The sequence below is a fragment of the Trichosurus vulpecula genome, chromosome 1 (assembly GCF_011100635.1).
Source record: "Trichosurus vulpecula isolate mTriVul1 chromosome 1, mTriVul1.pri, whole genome shotgun sequence".
Lineage (NCBI taxonomy): Eukaryota > Metazoa > Chordata > Mammalia > Diprotodontia > Phalangeridae > Trichosurus > Trichosurus vulpecula.
In genome coordinates, this window is record NC_050573.1 from 531,279,197 (window position 1) to 531,298,778 (window position 19,582).

At 38.6% G+C, this 19,582-nt stretch overlaps 1 protein-coding gene across 1 annotated transcript in view; it reads left to right on the forward strand.

The window, feature by feature from the left end:
• The window catches only part of MAD1L1 (mitotic arrest deficient 1 like 1), an 882,417-nt gene that overhangs the window by 498,985 nt on the left and 363,850 nt on the right, over positions 1-19,582 (forward strand). The window contains exon 14 of the mRNA XM_036741311.1: positions 16,070-16,158. Within this exon, the coding sequence (XP_036597206.1) occupies positions 16,070-16,158 (89 nt within the window). The remainder of the gene's footprint in view (positions 1-16,069; positions 16,159-19,582) is intronic.

Consider the following 19,582-nt stretch of genomic DNA (forward strand, 5'->3'; position numbering starts at 1 on the left):
AGAGGAAGAAAAAAATCTGTAAAGCTAACCAAGATACATATCAAAAAAGTCTGTCTGACATTACTTCCACTGTTCTATACTAACCTCTGCAAAAGAGTCAAGGAAGTCCCTTCTCATATCTCTTTGACACCAATAAACAACATCAACAAAATAAATGAAATTATGTGATATGAAATTATAATGATAAAGCCTGGTCCCCTTGTACTTTTAGGAGAAACTGGCAAACTACCATGAGGTTGATTTCTAAAATTTATTTAAGGTAGGGGAAATAAGTTTTGCAAAACGTTTGAGATATTCAACTCAATTACATACATCTTCTGTGACTTCTGGTACTCTACAGTGAGATGTGAACAAATGAATGAAAAAGCATTTCCTTACTTCTTAGTATGTGGGGTGCACAGTGCTAAGCCCTGGGAATACATTCCAAAAAGAAGACAGTCCCTCCTTTTAAGGAGGGCTCACTCTAATTGGGGGAGGCTTAGATTAGCAGTTCAGCTGCAGGATTGATGTAAAGCCTAAGGGTATAGACACAATGAGGATAGCAAGGCCCAAAAGTCTTTAGGATGCAATGGGGCACTTTTGTGCTGGTAAATGTTCAATAATGGGTGCTTTATGCATGACACACTTTTCAGTTTAATCAGTATTATAAACATTTTCTCCATTACTTTCTTAAGTCTAGACCATCAGCAAAACAATAAATCAAATCCTGATTTGTGACATTTACCAGTTTCTAAGGTGTAAATGCAAATGCTGAAAATTTGACATTAACCTCCCAGCTGATGTAACCTGGCTCTAGCCTGCCCATCAAGTCTGAAGGACAGGAACAGCCGATCACCATTAGGTAGTTGGTTGAATCGGGCCAGTGGTTAGAGTAGAACTAGGATTCTGGAATCCCTCCGATAGTGGTGGGATGGAAAAGATGGTCACTGTCCAGATCAGAGGGGAACGGGTAATAGGACATTGGCATGAAGGTTTGGATTGGGCTCCAGGGTGAAATTGTGGGTGAAATGATGGCAAAAATGTTGAAACTCTTGTAGTAAAATATCCAAAATCATTAAAGATTCATTATAAAGAAATTGACAACAATAAGAGTCAAGACAAAAGATCACCTGCTTAACTTGGGCAAATCTTCCAGTCCCCCATCATCTCCCTCCCTCCCCCCCTTCCCCCCCTCTCCCCCTTCCCTTTCTTTCTCTCTCTCTCTCTCTCTCTCTCTCTCTCTCTCTCTCTCTCTCTCTCTCTCTCTCTCTCCCTTCCTCCTCCTCCTTCTCCCTCTCCCTCTCCCTCTCCCTCTCCTCCTCCTTCTCCTCCTCCTCCTCCTTCTCCTCCTCCTACTCCTACACCTTCTCCTTCTCCTTCTCCTTCTCCTTCTCCTTCTCCTTCTCCTTTTACCTCTCCTTCTCCTTCTCCTTCTCCTTCTCCTTCTCCTTCTCCTTCTCCTTCTCCTTCTCCTTCTCCTTCTCCTTCTCCTTCTCCTTCTCCTTCTCCTTCTCCTTCTCCTTCTCCTTCTCCTTCTTCTTCTTCTTCTTCTTCTTCTTCTTCTCCCTCCCCTCCCCTCCCCTCCCCTCCCCTCCCCTCCCCTCCCCCCACCACATGCACACATGCCTATTCTGGTTATCCTTAGACTTACTGCATAAAACAATGCTATAGTGCATTTCTCTCTTGCAGAATTTCAAGCACTTTTAGTTCTTTCTCATGCATTTTCTCTCTGTTTTTGCAATTAATTCATCTAATCTACCTAATTAACTAACAACAATATTTGTTTATAGCCTTCTGTCAGGACTTGAGTTAAGTACTGGATATAAAAATACAAAGAAACAGTACTTTTGAATGTCTGATACATTTCGCTTGCATATATATCTGGATGGAATGTTTTGAATTGGAATTTTATTTATAACTTGTTCCATTTCTTTTCTTCTAAGATTATTTTAAATTCTCTGTAACTTTTCCCATGAATTTAGGCATTTTGTAGTATTGAAATTATCCATTTCATTTATCAGTTCTGTTAGTTTATAATTGGGCAAAACAGTATCTAATAATTTCCTTTATTTCCTCTTCATCTTTTATGAATTCTCCTTTTTATGTTTAATTTTAGTATTTTGATATTCTTCCCTCTCTTTTTTTAAATCAGTTTATCTAACAGCTTGTCCATTAACTTTTTATAGCTTCTCTTTTTTGTTCATCAGTCTTAATAGTTCTCTCTTGAGTTTTAGAAATTCCATTTTACTATCTATTTGACTTTTTCTTTGTTGCTTTTCTAATTTTGGTTGCATGTTAAATGTATTGATTTTTTCCTTTATTGATTATCGTATTAGAGATCTGAATTTTCTCTTAGCAACTCTTTTGCCTGATTCCCAAAAGTTGTACTTTTTTGTCCCATTGATGTCATTTTCTTTTTCTTTGATAGAATTATTTATCATTTATCCTATTTTTTGTTGGACCCACACATTCCTTAGAATTATGTGACTTTCTCTCTGTTTAATTTTGAATCTTTTCTTCAAATGCTATTTAATTATAGTTTTATTGCATTGTGTTTAGCTAAAGATGTTTCTGCTATTCTGAATTCATTCATTTTTTTAGGACGTTGCATATGGTCTGTTTTTGTAATGGTGCCATTCACAGCTTTAGTGCCTTGCAAATAAAGGAACTCAATCAATATATACATTAAAATTTTTTTATCCTAAATTTATTTTAACAAATTAAATAGAATACCAATGTCGTTCATTGATTAACCAACGGTAGAGCCTGAGGAAGGATTTGGAACCAAGAGAAATAAATAGCCTTGCATCTTCATGAAGAGCTGATCATGTATATGATGATTTCAATATTTATTGGTTTTCCCCACTTCCTGTCATATAAGTAGGAAAAAAGGAAGGAAACAAGCAGTTATTAAGGGACTGAGATATGACAGGCACTGTGCTAAGTGCCTTACAAATATTATGTCATTTTGTATTCACAGCCCTGGGAGATAGGTGCCATTATGAGCCCCATTTTACAGTTGAGGAAACTTGAGACTAGTAGAGGTGAAGTGACTCACCATACAGCCAATGAGTGTCTGAACTTACATTTGAACTCGAATCTTTCTGACTCCAGGACCAACACTGTATCCACTGTGCCACCTATCTTAGTTCTTTCCCTAAAAAACAAGCTGCCTTCAAGACTTGGTTAGCCTAAGGGACCCAGACTCAAACACCATAGCTGGTGACCTAGCTTCCTGGTGGTCTCGGGACAGCTTAAGTGGCTTCCTGGTCACTTACGGGTAAAAAAGAGGCAGTAGAAGATGAAACCCTTTAGACTTTGGAGATGCCCCAAGGTCCAGGACATACCATACCTCATCCTGTTGAACAGATAGAAGACTGCTTCCTCTGGATTTTAATGTATATATCTTTGTTGAGGATCCTTTCTGTGTTGTGACTGAGTCAGCTTCCAGTTCTTAGGCTATTGAAAGACCTACCAGTGTCTCATTTCATTCCAGTATTGAACCTAAACTTCTAGGAGATCAGCCTTAATAAGGCCAGTCCTCAGCAATATGAATATGAAAAATTCAGAGAAACATGGGAAGATTAGTCTGAAATGATACAGGGTAAATAAATAGTTCCATAAAAACAATATGTACAGTGATTACATAATCGAAGCAAAAAGAACACTAAAAAAGGATCCGAACTCTGAGTGATTGTATAAATACATACTGTTCCCAGAGAACAGCTAAATGAAAAATACCTTCTTATCCTTAACACAAGGAAGGGAAATCACAGGGGCAGAATGATGCATATATACTTTTCAGAAGTCATCATTATACCGGTTTTTGCTTGACTGTTTTTCCTTTGTTACAAGAGAGGAATTTTAGGTACAGGGACAGTATTTTAAGAAATAACTATCATGTCAAGCAAAAAAACTTTACTAAGATTTATTTTCAGAATAAGAGTTTATAACAAGAAGGAGTTAGGAGAAGGGAAGGAAGAAGAGAAGTGAAAAGATCAAAGAGTTCCTTTTATATGACATATTTGTAAACTTAAATACAGAAGCCTAGGGGAAAAATGTATATATCTGTGTGTATGTATGTATTCCTGTTACCTTAAAAGTTACTGTGGGTAATGCAAGGTATCAGACATAATCCCTGACCCCAAGGAGGTTATAGTCTATAGTAGCTTATAGTAGGAAAGAGAAAATGTGTATGTGTATCCTTGTGATACAGTAGCACTATAAGCCTCCCTTTGTTAAGTGCTAAATGAATGGTATAGGTAAGAGCAAATTCAGTAGGATATTTTTTAAAAAAAGATTGCTTTGGGCGTCTTCATGGGGGTTTTGGAGAAGAATTAACCTGGATTCTTATATACAGAAAAGGAGTAGGGAGAGCATTTCAGATTGGAGAAATAGAATGAACAAAGGTATAGAGCCAGGAATTGGAAGGCAGATTCAGCACAAACCAATTTAAGCTGAAGCAAACAAGTGAATGTCTTCTTTGTGCCATCCTGTGAGGGAAATGATCATTTATATTAGCAGTCCAGTGAGATTATCACATCAAGGAATGCTTCATTCAATTTTCTGATTACTATGCTTATCTGTCTTCCTAGCTCGACCCATCACAGATGACTGGGATAAAGCTGGGTAACCAGTGCTCTAGATAATTCCAAGAGACAAGAACGGAAGGGATGAGGACTGGCAGCTTACATCAGTTTCAACCTTGCTCTGTCAGGAAAACATTCATTAGATAACCTTTTCCCCATCTCTCCTGAAGGCTGGGATGATGTTTGTTGTTAAATTTCATGGAGAACATTGATTGTTTTTCCTTCTTCCGCAAGGGGAGGAGGAAAAGGTCTAGGAAGAGTTCAAGATTGGCATTTGGTGATAGAGAGCACGTAAACACAGTCTGTCCCTTGTTTCTTAGTAGCCTTGAGTGCCACTGCCACTTGTTTGCTGATGTGTCTAGATAAATCACGAGTTCTTGGGATAAAAAAATTAAAGGTTTTCAAATAGGGGGCTTGGTGGGCAGGAAAGCAGGATGGATCACCAGAGGAAGCTTTGGAAGGCTAAGGACCTCACCAATTTTCTTATTTTGTTATTTAACAGCAGTGACAGGTTAATTATAATGGTGCAGTGAGATATTTAGTAGCAGGTTAATTCCTAGTCTGATATGCAAGTAGTCCCCAATTTACTGTTCTTTTGTAAGTTGGTTGTTTAGAATTTTTCTCCATAGAAACAGTATTATAATGGTGATTTAGGTCCCTAGGCCAGTCAACGACTCTACTTAACCCTTAATGCATCCAAGATAACCCATAATACTGTGGAACCTAAATACTTCATATGGTAGTATTAGTATTATTTTATTTTGGAATCAGTCGGGGTTAAGTGACTTGCCCAGGGGTACACAGTTAATAAGTATCTGAGGCCGGATTTGAACCCAGGTCCTCCTGACTCCGGAGCCAGTGCTCTGCCCATTGTGTCACCTAGCTGCTCCACAGTAGTATCGTTTACCGGAAAATATGTTTAGACTTCTGGACACTGAAACCAGGAGATGATTCTACAAGCTTGGTCCCATCATCCTACTTTTTTCCAAGGGACTGTCATTGTCACCTCCCTTTGCATGGGAGTGGACTTTATTTCCTTCTCTGGTTCACTGCACAACAGGAAACATGGGATCTTTATGACTCTTCTGTGTCTGAAGGGCACACAAAGCCCTTTTGTGTCAATAGGCAAGAAAAAGTCATCAGCTCATTTCTTCAGCATTCTTGAGTTCCGTATGTGAAAGACACAGAACGAGATATCCTGGGAACACAGAGAAGGGGCTAAAGGGTTTGGCTTTTTTGCAGCAAGGAGATATGGTGGAAGAATGTTGCCTTTTAAGCCCTCGTGTTCTTTTTTACCTTAAAAGTCTGTAGGGATAGACAAAGACACATACATGCTACAATGAAACAAATATTTCAATGCTTACTATGTGATCATTTGAAGGACTGGCTGATGTTTAGTTTGGAGAAGACTTTGGGAAACCTAATAACCATGATCAAGTATTTGAATGGCTGTCATGGGGAAGAGATTATTTTTGTTCTCGTTTGGCCCCAGAAGACAATAGTACTAGGGTGGCAGTTACAAAGATTAAATTTATTCTTCATGTAAGGAAAAAGCTTCTAAATACTTATAGCTATCCAAAGGCAGAATTGACTGCTTCATGAGATAGCAGGGCCCCTCTCCTTGGAAGACTGCAAGGCAAGGCAAGGCATCTTTATTAAGGGCTTATCATGTGCTAGGCACTGTGCTAAGTGCTCAGGATACAAACACAAGCAAATTTCCAGTCCCTACTCTCAAAGAGCTTACATTCTAATGGAGGAAAACAACATACAAAACGGAGCTAAAAGGGGGAGGGTAGGGCATTCTCCCTGGAGGGCTTGAGGGTGGAGGTGATGAAGATACGATGTTGATATTTGGAAAGTGAGAAGCACAGAAGTAAAGGCTGCATGACTACTGTGGGGTGTGATTTCAGTGACCTTTTGTTTCAGAACTAGTTAGACTGAGATGTCTTCTGTCATCTCTTTCTACTCTGAGATTTTGTGATCAATGCCTTGTTGAAAAGTACCAAGTAGCCTAGGCCAGTGTGGGCTCACCCGTGGCATTAAGAGTGGTGCTGTGATCGTACACGTATAACCTATGTCAGATTACTTGCTGTCTTGGGGAGGGAGAAGAAGAATTTGGAATTCAAGAGTTTACAGAAATGAAGTTGAAAACTATCTTTACGTGTAATTGAAAAAAAATAAAACACTAATACTATTAAAAGGAATTATGAAGATAAAAAACAGGTTGATGCTGTGATGTTAGGAAGAGTGGCTCTCAGTGCCTCATACCCAAGTGAACAAGGGGCAATAGAGTCCCTGTCACTTGGCCCATATGACACACATTGGTGACATTTATGTATGAATACCAGAGATAAGTTGATTGCTTAAGGTTAGTTTTACTTTATTGTTTTAATTTCTGTATTTTAAGTCAAATTTCTCTCTTTAAATAAGAAATTTCATTCTTTCAGTAAGTACAAGGTGTCTCAGAAATGTCACAGTGTCTCCTATGCGCTGGACACCGCGGTCAGCTCTTTACAATTATTATCTCAGTCCATCCTCACAACAACCCTGGGGGGCACATGCTGTTATTACTCCCACTTTACAGATGAGATTCACTGATTTGCCCAGGGTCACATGGCTGGTAAATGTCTCAGGTCAGATCTGAACTCAGATCTTCCTGCCTCTGGCTCTGGCTCTCTATCCACTGCACCACCAAGCGTATTTGATCTGCTAGTTCCAACTAGCACCTGTCAGATCCAAAGCTTAAAACTGCCCGAAGGCTTTTGCGACACCCAGTATCCATTGAATACTTACCACAAACGGAGATACTATGCTAGGAGATACAAAAGAAACCTGAGACATTTGTCCTGGCCTATACCGTCCCTGACCTTTACACTTCAGGGTTTCTAATTTAGTTGGTACGATAAGAAACATATGTGCAACGGTTGATTGAGTCTAAATATTATTGTTATTTAGTTTTTATAACATGATTGTAATGTAGGAACACATGAGGCTGGCGTGGTGGGCCTGCAGGTATTCTGTACCTTGTTGGCATCTCCGCATGGCTGCCTTCTTTGTACTTTGGTGTTATCAGTTTTCCCAGGAGTGAGCATATACTGGAAAATCAGTTCTCACTTAACCCAATCACAAGAGACTGACTTATAAGCCACATTGCTAATTTATTTAAGTCATAGTAAGAGATACAATTTTTTATAACCACCCTCTAGATCGTGCCCCTGACAATATTCAGGTACCTAGAATGATGAGATAGTTTGGTGGACAGATCAAAGGGAGTTGGATAATCTTAAGGGATGTGACAGCTTGGTTCTGTTGAAATACCTGCATTCCATCAGGATGTACACCTTTCTAGTAACGAGAATGCCTGTATTAGCCACAGAGCAACTTTCTTTAGAGGCAGCCAGGTGGCACAGTGGATAGAGTGCTGAGCCTGGCATCAGGAAGCCTTCAATTTAAATCCAACCTTAGTCACTTAGTACCTGTGAGAATCTGGACCAGTCACTTAATCTCTGCCTCTGTTTCCTCAGCTGAAAATGGGGATCATAATAGAATCTATGTCCCTTGAGGGTCAAAGGAGGTAATATCTGTAAAGCATTTAGCAAATTGCCTGGTATGTTGTGGGCCCTCAATAAAATGATTGTTCTCTTCTACCTTGAGAAATACAACCAATTTTTTTTCCAACTCTTCTTTTTCCTGTACTTCACATTTACCGCCACTCTCCTATTTTCATGGAATGACAATATCATAGATATAGAACTAGGAAGCACTTTATAGGCCATCATGTCCAACCCCCTCATTTTATAGTTGAGGAAATGAGGCTGAGAAAGATTAAGTGATTTGCCGAGGGTCACAGAGCTAGTGTCTGAAGCCAGATTCGAAATCAGATTTTCCTCTATCCAAGCCCAGCACTCTATTCCTAGCTGCACCCTTGACATCGCATCACATGTCTTCATTATAACATACATTTTCTAACATGATATAAATTAAAAATTAATATGATTTTTAGTGACTACATTAGATTGGCTAATCATAAAAGGAGGCTCTGTAATCTCAATACTCCATGTCCCATTGTAGGATATTATTTCTGAGAGACCATATAAGTGGACAGTGCATTCCAAAGGCCATCTACTAATGTAGGGTCCCAGTTTACTATACTGTTTCTATCCAGTCAATTACAGCTCAGATAGATGAAGTAGCTTGTGGTTCTGGTGGTTTCCTATATGTGTTCCTTTTATTTGTCTATGTTAAAAACTCTGTTGTATGCTAATTGATTATCAGAAGTGTGTAGTGTCTGCGGTAACAGTTTATTTATGACCACACTGCTTTTGAATCCTCAGTCTAGGTATGATTTGCCTAGGGAGTGATCTGTGATGATCTATGGCTCAAATTTAGGAACTAGCTAGATATTTGTGAAATTACAAAAGATATCTTTTGTTAATCGTGTCCCTAGGTTTTATCATCCTTCATACTGTATAATTAAGGGGATGAGGACTTATCTTCATTAATATCTCTGAGGCCTAATTTCTTCATGCTGTTTTTTCTAGAACAGCTTCTAGCTATCAATGTCGCGTCATGCCCCCCCCCCCCCCACCTTCCCTGCCCCTTCCTTAACAATAGTTTCTCCAGGTCTGATTTATAAAAATACCTTTCCACATTGGTTGTAGAGGCCTCTCTAACCTAACAGTACTTTCCATTTTTGAAGACCTTAGCAAGAACCATGCCAGACCCCACTTTAGGCAACATTGCCCTTAGAGCACACTCCTGAACCTAGGCCACAGAGTGAATGATTCAGTCCACTTCTGCTATAAGAGCCGAATCTGTGACTCTCACAGAAAAACCCTTATGGAACCCATTTGTTGAAGTTTGCCTGGAATGTCAGAGGTGTAAAAGAAAATAGTTTTAAAGTAATGTACGGTCTTCTTGGCAGTTTTTCCTTGTCCTCCTACATTTATTATGTGCTGATTGAAATTTAAAAGGGACCCAGGAAACCACTGAGCTAGCCACTTACAGTTAAGAAATAATAAATACCTTATTTATTACCAACATTCACTATTGACGCCAAAAATAACCAGCTAGAGTTATTGTCTTCTTTGTATACAACAGATACAAGCATGTATTCAGGAGTTGCTTAGTTGCTGTGGGAAATAGAATCTTTCCTCATGCCAAGAACAGTGTTACAGATGCAAATTTCGAGTGTATGAATATATAATAGTGAGAGAGTACCCCTGCTATTGCTCCCTTAAATGAGGTTATAGAAAGGGGGAAAAATGCAAGTGGTAAATCCATTGTAAAATATCAGCGGATGGCTTGGCTATGGACTGAGGCAGAGAGAATACTGCCAGGGATAGAAGTAGTTTGTAAATGGCCAAGATAAATAAGTAGTGAGCTCTGTGGAGTCTGAATGAAAAGGTGGACCCAGAGGTTGCGTTAGCCTGCCAGCCCCAAAGCAATTCAGAGAACTCTTTAAATACAGAAATATTTAAATTGCTGGAAAACTCAGGCTTGGAAAGAGGCAGCCTGCTTGAAGGCAAGAATGGAGAGAAGTACCCTTATGTGATTTTTATGACCAGCTTTAAACACAAAATACACAACGCTCCAGACACCAGGCGTACTGGTTAGAGTGGCTGTGGGCCACCGCAAGGGAGAATTCTCAACAGTCTTCATTTTCCTTCCTTTCTCTTCTTCTCCTTACTAAGAAGTTACAAGCTCCAAAAGGAGCCTTGTTATTCTATCATGTCAGCATTAGAAATCTTGTTAAATGTTTTTCAGAAGGAAAAAAAAAAGACTAATGTTGTCATGGGGACAGCCTAACTGCACCTCTTGTAATGCACCTGTTGTAGTACAACGGTTGGAGGTCCACAATAACTGTTGATTGACTGGGGGAAACACTGAAAGCTTAAAGTGTTGGAAATAGGCCGACCTTTACATTGCTAGTGTTAGTTTCTACTGATCAGAAGTATAGCTCAGAACTGGCTTACTGTTGTTGTTATATGTGTGGTTTTCTGGCCACTGCCACCCTCAGATGCACCCCATCCGCTGTCAGTAGTCTATGAGGGAAGGAAGATATGCCATTTTAAGTGCAGGGCAGAGACACTCAAAAATATTTTTGATCGACTGCAGGAGAAATATATGAGAGCTGAGTCTACCAGGTTCCACAGAGTCCTTCTCTTACTCAGGTCTAGGTATCTCACACCTACCTCTCCCTTCACCAGTCTACATCTACTTTCTTCAAACTGCTGCTGGAGACAGCAATACCATTACTCCCAGGCAAATAGTACAAAATTAATTTTATGCCCCTTTTTACCCAAAGGGAAAAAAAAATCCTTATTGCTATTGTCTAACACTTGTTAAATGGAACTCTGAAACCTGCTAACATACTACACTTTCAGATTGTATAGAAAATGAATTAAAATTTTCCTTCATGATCCTATTTGTTAGAAGAATATTTAAGCTTTCAGCCTGTTAAAAGCTCTATACTTAGTAGAGGCAGAGCCCAGGATTCTTGGTTGATATAATTAATTTTTTTTGTATTTAAAATATTTCTTAATCCACATTTGTGAAAATTTAAAAATGAAAAAATGAATTGGATCACATCTATCCAGAATCCCATGCTCCATTCACACTGAATGGTTGGTTAATACTATGTCTAGATCCTTTAACTGGCTAAAAACAGTCTCTTTAATAAACAGGATCCAGCAGGAAATTGTTATTTATCTTTGAAGTGGGTAGTATGTATCTATATTATGATCACATGTGGATACAGTATAATATTAATTTAAATGTATACACACGCCTTACGCATAACCTCTCACACTAAGCCTCTTCTCAGATACAGTTGGCTCTGTGGTCTTTTGGCTCCCGCTGTTGCTAAAGAGAGCAATTTTTCAAGTTTATACCAAATGTCGCTCTATTTCATTTCCAAATATAATCTCCTGGAGAGTAGGTTCACTCTCTCCATTTCCAATTTCTGAAGTTAATACATGAATTTATATTCCTTTCTCTCTCTCGCTCTCCTAAATTAAGAGATGTAATTACCAGTCGCGGTTGCTACAAACGAATAAAGCACTGAGGGAGAAGAGGCTGGTCGCGCTGGATGCCTGCAGCAGCCTTCCTTTTCCTCCCTTCCTCTCTGAGAAGTCTGTTTGGGAGGCAGCTTCTCTTTTTTTTACCATTACCATTAGCAGGCCTCTTTTAAATGTGGGTGAGTCTCAGAACAACTCATTTCTTCTCTTACTAAGAAAGTTGGAAGAAACAAATTACAAAATTATTTCTTGCCTGTTAATTAATGATGATTTGCAAACTACCTCGGCAGTAGAGTATTAAGCTTTTTGGAAAGTTCTGCTCATCCAGACCTGTCTTCCTAGGCAACAAGCTATTATTACTCCTCCTAATAAGCTTCTATCTAAATAATTATAAGGTGTTCCTAAAGGGTCAGTCTGCAATTGAGATGGCCCAGATGCAAGGAAGGAAGGAAGGGGGTGAAGAAAATGTCATCTAAGAGAATTGTCTCTTTTAGGGAGGGTCCTGAGTTCTTGGCATAACTCTAGGGTGTGGAGTGTGTTGTGTTAGACACGGTAACGTTTTCTCTAAGACTGGTTTCCCCATGTTAAACTCCCAAGCTGCAAGCCCTGATTAGTTCGATAAAAAGTTTGTTTAATCTTTATGTCTACTCTGAAGACAGGTTTGACAAAATAAAATTTAAATATTTAAAAGATGCTATGAAGCAAACGTTTTCATTTAGAATTTCTGCTTCCTGAATGAGATGCAGTGATGTGCTTCAGAATTATGGTCATTTGGATAGACCTGGGAAAAGTGAAATGCAGAAATGAACCAAGGCTCCTCCTTTGACACATCCTGAATTATCTACACGGGGAATCTCTCTCTCCACATTCTCAAAACACTACAAATACCAAAGCATTATTTTCTGTATGTTCAATAAACATAAAGATTGACATCATAGGCATGCTTATCCTAGAGCCTCAGCCCTTTGCATGTAGTAAGCAGTTGATAAATGATTAATTTAATTCAGTTAACGTGGTTATAGTGCAAAGAGCACTAAACTTGGAGCTAGAAAATTTGGGTTTGCACCTGGGCCTTAATCCTCAGTTTCCATATTTATATATTGAGGATACTGCGATTCTCATTCCCAACTCAATATTGCTGTAATGAAAAAAACTTTATTAACTACAAAGTGCTGTGGAAATAAGAGCTATTATTATGAATATTTTTGCCATGGTTTATGCAACAGTAATGTTGTGGTGCCTATACGCTATTGTTGTATTAACCATCATTCAGTTAGTAAACATTAAATGCCTATATATGCCAGGCACAGGAACATAAATATACAAAGACCATTAGTGTAATGAATGACAGAACAATTATATTAAGGAGTTGACTGAAACTGTAGTTTCTCAAACATATCACAGTGGCACATGAATTACTAGCAGAGCACCTTGCTACATCCATCTTTGGTACCAGTCTGATCCCATCTGTTTTTCCTCATATGGCCAAAAACAGGAGCTTGTTCACTATGGGGGAAGTAGTGGGAGATAAATGAATAGTGAAGCTCACAACTTCCAAGGGACTATTTGTAGGGGGCTGAATATGAGCATTAATAGGCACATACTTACCTGTCTTTGCATCAATCATTGAGCCCTGTCAAAAATGATATTGAAATAATGTTGAAGATAATGATCACAGTTATAATAACCAGTATTTCTTTGACATCTGGAATGAACATATGAAATAGCTAAGATCCAACTATGAAACCAAAAGGCCCAACATGGACACTATCCACATAAACACAAACAAAATGTCAACAAAAAGCATCAGACAAGTGGTTGTCATGCAAATATGTTTACAAAAATGGCATGGATTGTCATTCCACTTGAATTACAGAAAGGTCTTCCTCTAGGAGACTGGATCTGTTGTTGAGTTGAGGTATGCAACATATCACCACAAATTTCCTCCCTCCTCTGCCCAATCTAATTCTTTTCCCTTTTATTATTTTTAAATAAATTTATTTTAGATGTATTTATAATCTGTTTCTACTACTACCTCCTACCCCAATGAATAACAACAACAAAATGAAAAATAAAACCCTTATCATAAACATATATAATCAAACAAAACAAGTCTTCACATTGGTCATGCTTAAATATGTGTCTTTCTTCATTTTAAGTTAATCTCCTTTCTAGAAGGAGGTGAGTACCATTTTTCAGATTTAGACTACTGTAGTAGTATAACAAATATAACATTGGTTAGAGTTCTAAGGTCTTTCTAAGATGTTTTTCTTTATAATGTTTCTATCATTGGATAAATTGTTCTTCTAGTTTTTCTCACTTTATTCTCTGTTGCTTGGTAGAAATCTTCTCATTGCCCTCTGAAACAATCCATTTTTATCAATTCATGTAGCATAATATTATTCTCTTACATATATGCATATAGATACATATAGATACATATATGTGCGTATATACACATATACATATTTATTCATATATATACATACACACACATATATACATACACATGGCGTAGTTAGTTTAGCCATTTCCCAATAGGACAGCCTCTTATTTTTCCAATTTTTTGGTTACTCCAAAAAAAGAGGTGCTCTAAATACTGTTGGTAATATAAATCCTTTTCTTCCCTCTTTGATCTCTTTGTAGTGTAGGCCTAGCAGTGGTATAGCTGGGTCAAAAGGTATACGTAATTTAGGAACTCTGGGGGCATAGTTCTAAATTGCTTTCCAGAATTCTTGGACCAATTCAGAGCTCCATCAACATTGCACTAATGTGCCTGTTTTCTTGTAACCCCTCCAGTATTTGCCATTTTCCTTTTTTGACACTTGTGTCAGTCTAATGGGTATGAAGTAGAATCCCAAAGTTATTTAAATTTGCATTTCTCTATTAATGATTTATATCATTTTTTTATATGGTTCTTGAGAGATTGGATTTCTTACTCAGAAAAATGTCACTCCTATCTTTTAATCATTTATCTATTGGGGAATGGCTCTTAGTTTTATTAATTTGAATAATTTCTTTATATATTTTGTATGTGAGACCCTTATCAGTGAAACTTGTTGGTAAGTTTTTCTCCCTCATTTATGTGTTTCCTTTCTAATTTTAAATACATTAGATTTGTTTGTACAAAAATGTTTAAAATTTTACTTAATCAGAATCATTCACTATATCTTATGCAATCCTCTCTATTTAGTCAGGAATCCTATCTTTCCCTATTTATAGATCTAAAAGGTAATTTCTTCCTTGCTCCTCTAATCTGTTTTTGGTGTGACCTTTTATATCTAGGTAAAGTATCCACTTGGAACTTATCTTGGTGTATGACATGAGGTGTTTGTCTCAACCTAATTTCTGCCAGACTACTTAGCAGCTATTGTTAAATAAAAGCTCATAGCACTATGGATTACCAAAACGTACTACCTATTAAATACATAGAAAGATAATTTACAATAGCAAGAATTACACACCTGAAGCCCTCTATTCTTTATAAACCAACAGATAAAATATCTCTGTTTTATGAATACAAACCTCACAGTGTCTTTCAGAATTTAGTAAATAATTTGTACTAGAACTAGAGCATCATCACAGACAAACCTGTTTCCCCACAGTTGCCCATAAAAATTCAAGAACAGTTTTACTTGATGTTTCTATGCTGAATACTCATAAGTTCCAAACTCCTTGTAATGAAAAGCTCTCAAAATAGAGAGACCTCGTGTAATAAATCAAACCTTCATGGGAATAGGATGAAGTACAAATCATCTCTGTCATACTTTTTGTTGTTAATTTATCTCAAGGATGTTGTCAGTCAGTCTACAGGAGATAAGCTCATTTTACTACTTCTGTTCAGTTACAAAAAGCTCACCCCTCACGTGCCTGTGCAGTGGTATACCAGATATCAAATGTAAAAGAACAGGAGTAGAAGAGTGACTTCTTGGTTCATCTTAATCTGACCTCCCTCGTTTATAACATGAGAAGAACAAGAATAACAAACAACAGTAGGTCACATATTTATGACAGTGCTATGACCTGGCTTAACTCAAAATGTGAATCGATTAAATGATGAGATTGAAGTAGTTTTTCTTCCAATCTAGTTGGAGGCATGTAAAGACAGTTACTCCCTTAGTCTTCCAAAAGTTATCTAGATGTGAAAGTGTGACCCCCCGTAGGTACACAAAAAATGAATTACTTTTGTCACCGGCATTTTAAAGAAGAGGAGGAACTTGAATTTGCCAGATGGGATTTGAGATATAGTTTTTAGAATCTTTGTTTCTCCATATATTTCAGTGTGATTTCCTGTCCACCCTAAGAAATGTGAGTTAAATACTTTCTTCAGGATCCCATAGTATAGGGGTTGGGACATAAAGGGACATTTGGGTCATTGATCCAGAGTGCTCTTTGAACTTGTCTCTTCTTTGCTGGAATGTGGGCTGGAAGTAATCACCAGCATCTTAACTTATCTTCCTCGTTTGGTATTTTCTCTCTTAGCTGGACATAGAGCTGAAAATCCTGAAGTCTCAGACTGGTACAGTTGATCAGAGCTTCTTTGTGTCCAATGACGAGTTGAATGCCCTCAGGTGAGTACCAGAACTTCAACAAACAGTTGTTTCCCTTGGCTTTACTCTCTTCTTTTCCCATATCTGATTATAATCTGTTATTATTCCACCTTTCCCTATACATTATAATCCTTAACTACCAAACTCCATTATTAGGAAAAGGAGAAATGCCATTCTATCAAGTCACTTGCCTGGTCTCCTGCTTTGAAGGTAAAGGAGACTTAAAGCATTCCTTTTGCTTCAAGTACTTGTTCCCTTGCCTGAACTGCTTAAGGTCCTGAAAGGAGTGCACCCTGAGGCCAAAGCCCCTATGAACCTTGAAAATCTATATATTCCCTTAATGATGAACAAACTGTCCCCTGGTCATAACCTTCCCATCTCACCATCCCGAATAGCTGTCATACTATATCTCTCTTCTCTTTTGTGAATAAACTTCTTCAGAAGGTCATCTACAGTCAGTGCTTCTACTTCTCATTCTCTTCTAAATCCCTTTAGTTTGGCCACTAACTTCATCATTCAGCTGTAACCATTCTATCCAAAGTTCTCAGTGATCTCTTAATTGCCAAATGGCCTCTTCTTGATCTTCATTCTTTTTTCACCTCTCTTTGGCACACTGGGTAGAGCACTGGGCTGGAGTCAGGAAGATCTGAGTTCAAATGTGGTTTCAGATATTTACTACCTGTGTGGCTCTGGGCAAGTCACTTAACCTCTGTCTGCCTTAATGTCCTTAACTGTAACAGCACCTGCCTCCCAGGATTGCTGTGAGGATCAAGTGAAATAAAATTTTTAAAGTGCTTAGCACAGTGCCTGTTTCTTTCCTTTGACATTGTTCTCTTCTTACCTTTATGACTTTTCCCTCTCAGGCTCTTTTGTTGGATATTCCTTCGGGTCATGCCTGCCAAATGTGGGTGTCCCCGAGGCTCTATCCTGGACGCTCCTCTCTTCTCTTTGTATGCTATCATATTTGTTGATCTCATCAACTTCCAAGGGTTTAGTTATCATCTTTACGAGGTGATTTCCAGAGACATTTATCCAACCTTAACCTCGTATACTACAGTCTTGCATCACCAATCGCCTGTTATACGTCTTGAACTCTATATCCTACAGGCATCTCCAACTTTCCATGTCCAAAGTAGAACTCTCACAACATTAGTGTTATCGTCAACCCCTTACTGGCATTGATTCCACATATCCACTCTGTTTCCAAGTCTTGTTTTTCCCTTCACAGCATTCTTTGTATATATCACCTTCTCCCAGCCTTCGTGCAGGCTGTCATCATTTCACACCTGGACTACCATACTAGCCTTCTGGTTAGCCTCTGGGCTTTGTCTCTTGTCACTTTAGTCCATTCTCCACTCAGTAGGAGCTTAAGTAATCTTCTAAATTCTAATCATCATGTTTGCTTTTCCTATTTACTGAAGATATACATTAGGTTCTCATTTTACTCCCTAGGAAGCGGTTACTTGTCCTAAATATTTTTGACCAATAAATATAATAATAGTTCACATCTGTGTAGCTGTTTGATAGTTTACAAAATTATTTATATACATGAACTTCTTTCAAAGATTTGAAAGCTATGAAGGAGGTATTAGTATTAGATTTGTTCTCCTTGATCCCAAAGGTCAAAAGTAGGGCTGATTACAACAAGGTAGACTTCAGCTCACTATAAAGTTGCACACTCAACTGTATGCTATCTCATGGATTGGAAGCTCCCTGGAAGAAGCCCACTGCAACCCATCCACGACACCCATCCTATACAGCTCTTGTCTTCTCATAAATTCTCCACATCAGTTATATTTTTTCACTCCATGAAACAACATAAGGAAATAGTTCCTAAGAATTCAAGCTCTCCAAGGGTAAAATTGGTTGCCCTGGCAATCACCCCTTCTCTCTCTAATCTGCTGTTTTCACTATCGACTGGCTCCTTCCCTACAGCTACAAACAGGGCCAAGTCACCCCATCCTTAAAATCAAACTTCACTAGATAGCATTCTCTTTGTATTCTATATCTCTCTTCTTTTCACAGCCAAATTCCTGGAAAATCCCCTTGATACTGCTACTTCCTCTCCTCTCATCTGCTTCTCAACCTTCTGTAGTCTGACTTTTAATGTTATCACTTAAGTGAAACTTAAAAAAAGTCTCTTGATCATCTCATCTCCTTACTCAGTAAAATCCAGTGGTCCCCTAAACCTCAAGGATCAAATATAAAATGCTCTTTAGCTTTTATAATCCTTTATGACTTGGCTTCTTCCTACCTTTCAGATCTTCTTGCCCTTTACTCCCATTCATACAGTCTAGCAATTTTGGCCTTCTGCTCTTCCTTACAGAGAACACTCTATTTCCCAACTCTGTGACTTAACATTGACTCTCCCCCATGCCTGAAATGCTCTCCCTCTTTTTTTCTATCTTCTGCTTCCCTGGATTCTTTCAAGACTCAACTCAAATCCCACCTTCTAGACAAGGTCTTTCTTCATCTCCATCCCTTCAATCCTCCATATGACTTCCCTCTGAGATTCTCTCCCTCTCCAATGAGACAGGGGCTGGGGGAGCATTTATTATGTGCCAGGCATTGTGCTAAGTACTAGGGCTACAAAGACAAACAAAAAGTTGCTATATTCAAGGAACTTACATTCTGATGGGGGAATAGAACACATAAAATGAAGATGGGAAATGTGGGGGAGGGGAATGGTAAGGCAGAGAGTGAGTGAGAAGTGAGTTTGGAGTGAAGTGGACATGGTCTGGGCAGTGTATGAAAGATGAACTAATTAGAATAGGGCATGACAGAGCCACCTGCAGGGTGAGAATGCTGCTGGCAAGGAAGTAGAAAAGTCTGGAGAGTGACAAATGGAGCCAGGTTATCTTCAGCTTCGGGATGTTTGAGCTCTCTAAAGGCACGGACCACATTTTTGCCTTTCCTTTGGATCCCCAGCATTTGGCACAAAGTAAGTACTTAATGAATTCTTGTTGGACGACCAACAAAAACTGCCCTCTCCGTTGTTACCCATGATCTCTTAATTGTTCTACCCAGTGGTCTTTTCTTAGTCCTCATACTTCTCATTTGCTGCCCTTGATACTGTTTGCCACCCTTTCCTCCTGAACACTCTCTCTTGTCTGGGTTTTCATGATACCACTCTCTCCTGGCTGACTCTTCATTCTCGGTCTCTTTTGAGGAATAACTACTAACATCATAACCCCTATTTTGTGTGCTTCCTTGGCCCTCTTCTCTTCTTCCTCCATATGTTCTCTCTATTGGTGACCTCATCATCTCCTGTTTTATTACAGCATATTCCTAAGGGGCCTTCTTGCCTCATCTTTCGCACTCCAGTCAATCCTACTTAGAGCTTAAGGTGATTTTCCTTAATTATAATTCTGCCTCTGTCTGCTCTACTCCAGTAGTCTGTCTCCCTCTGATCTCTTCTCTGTTTAGTTTTTAAAGCCCTTCACAA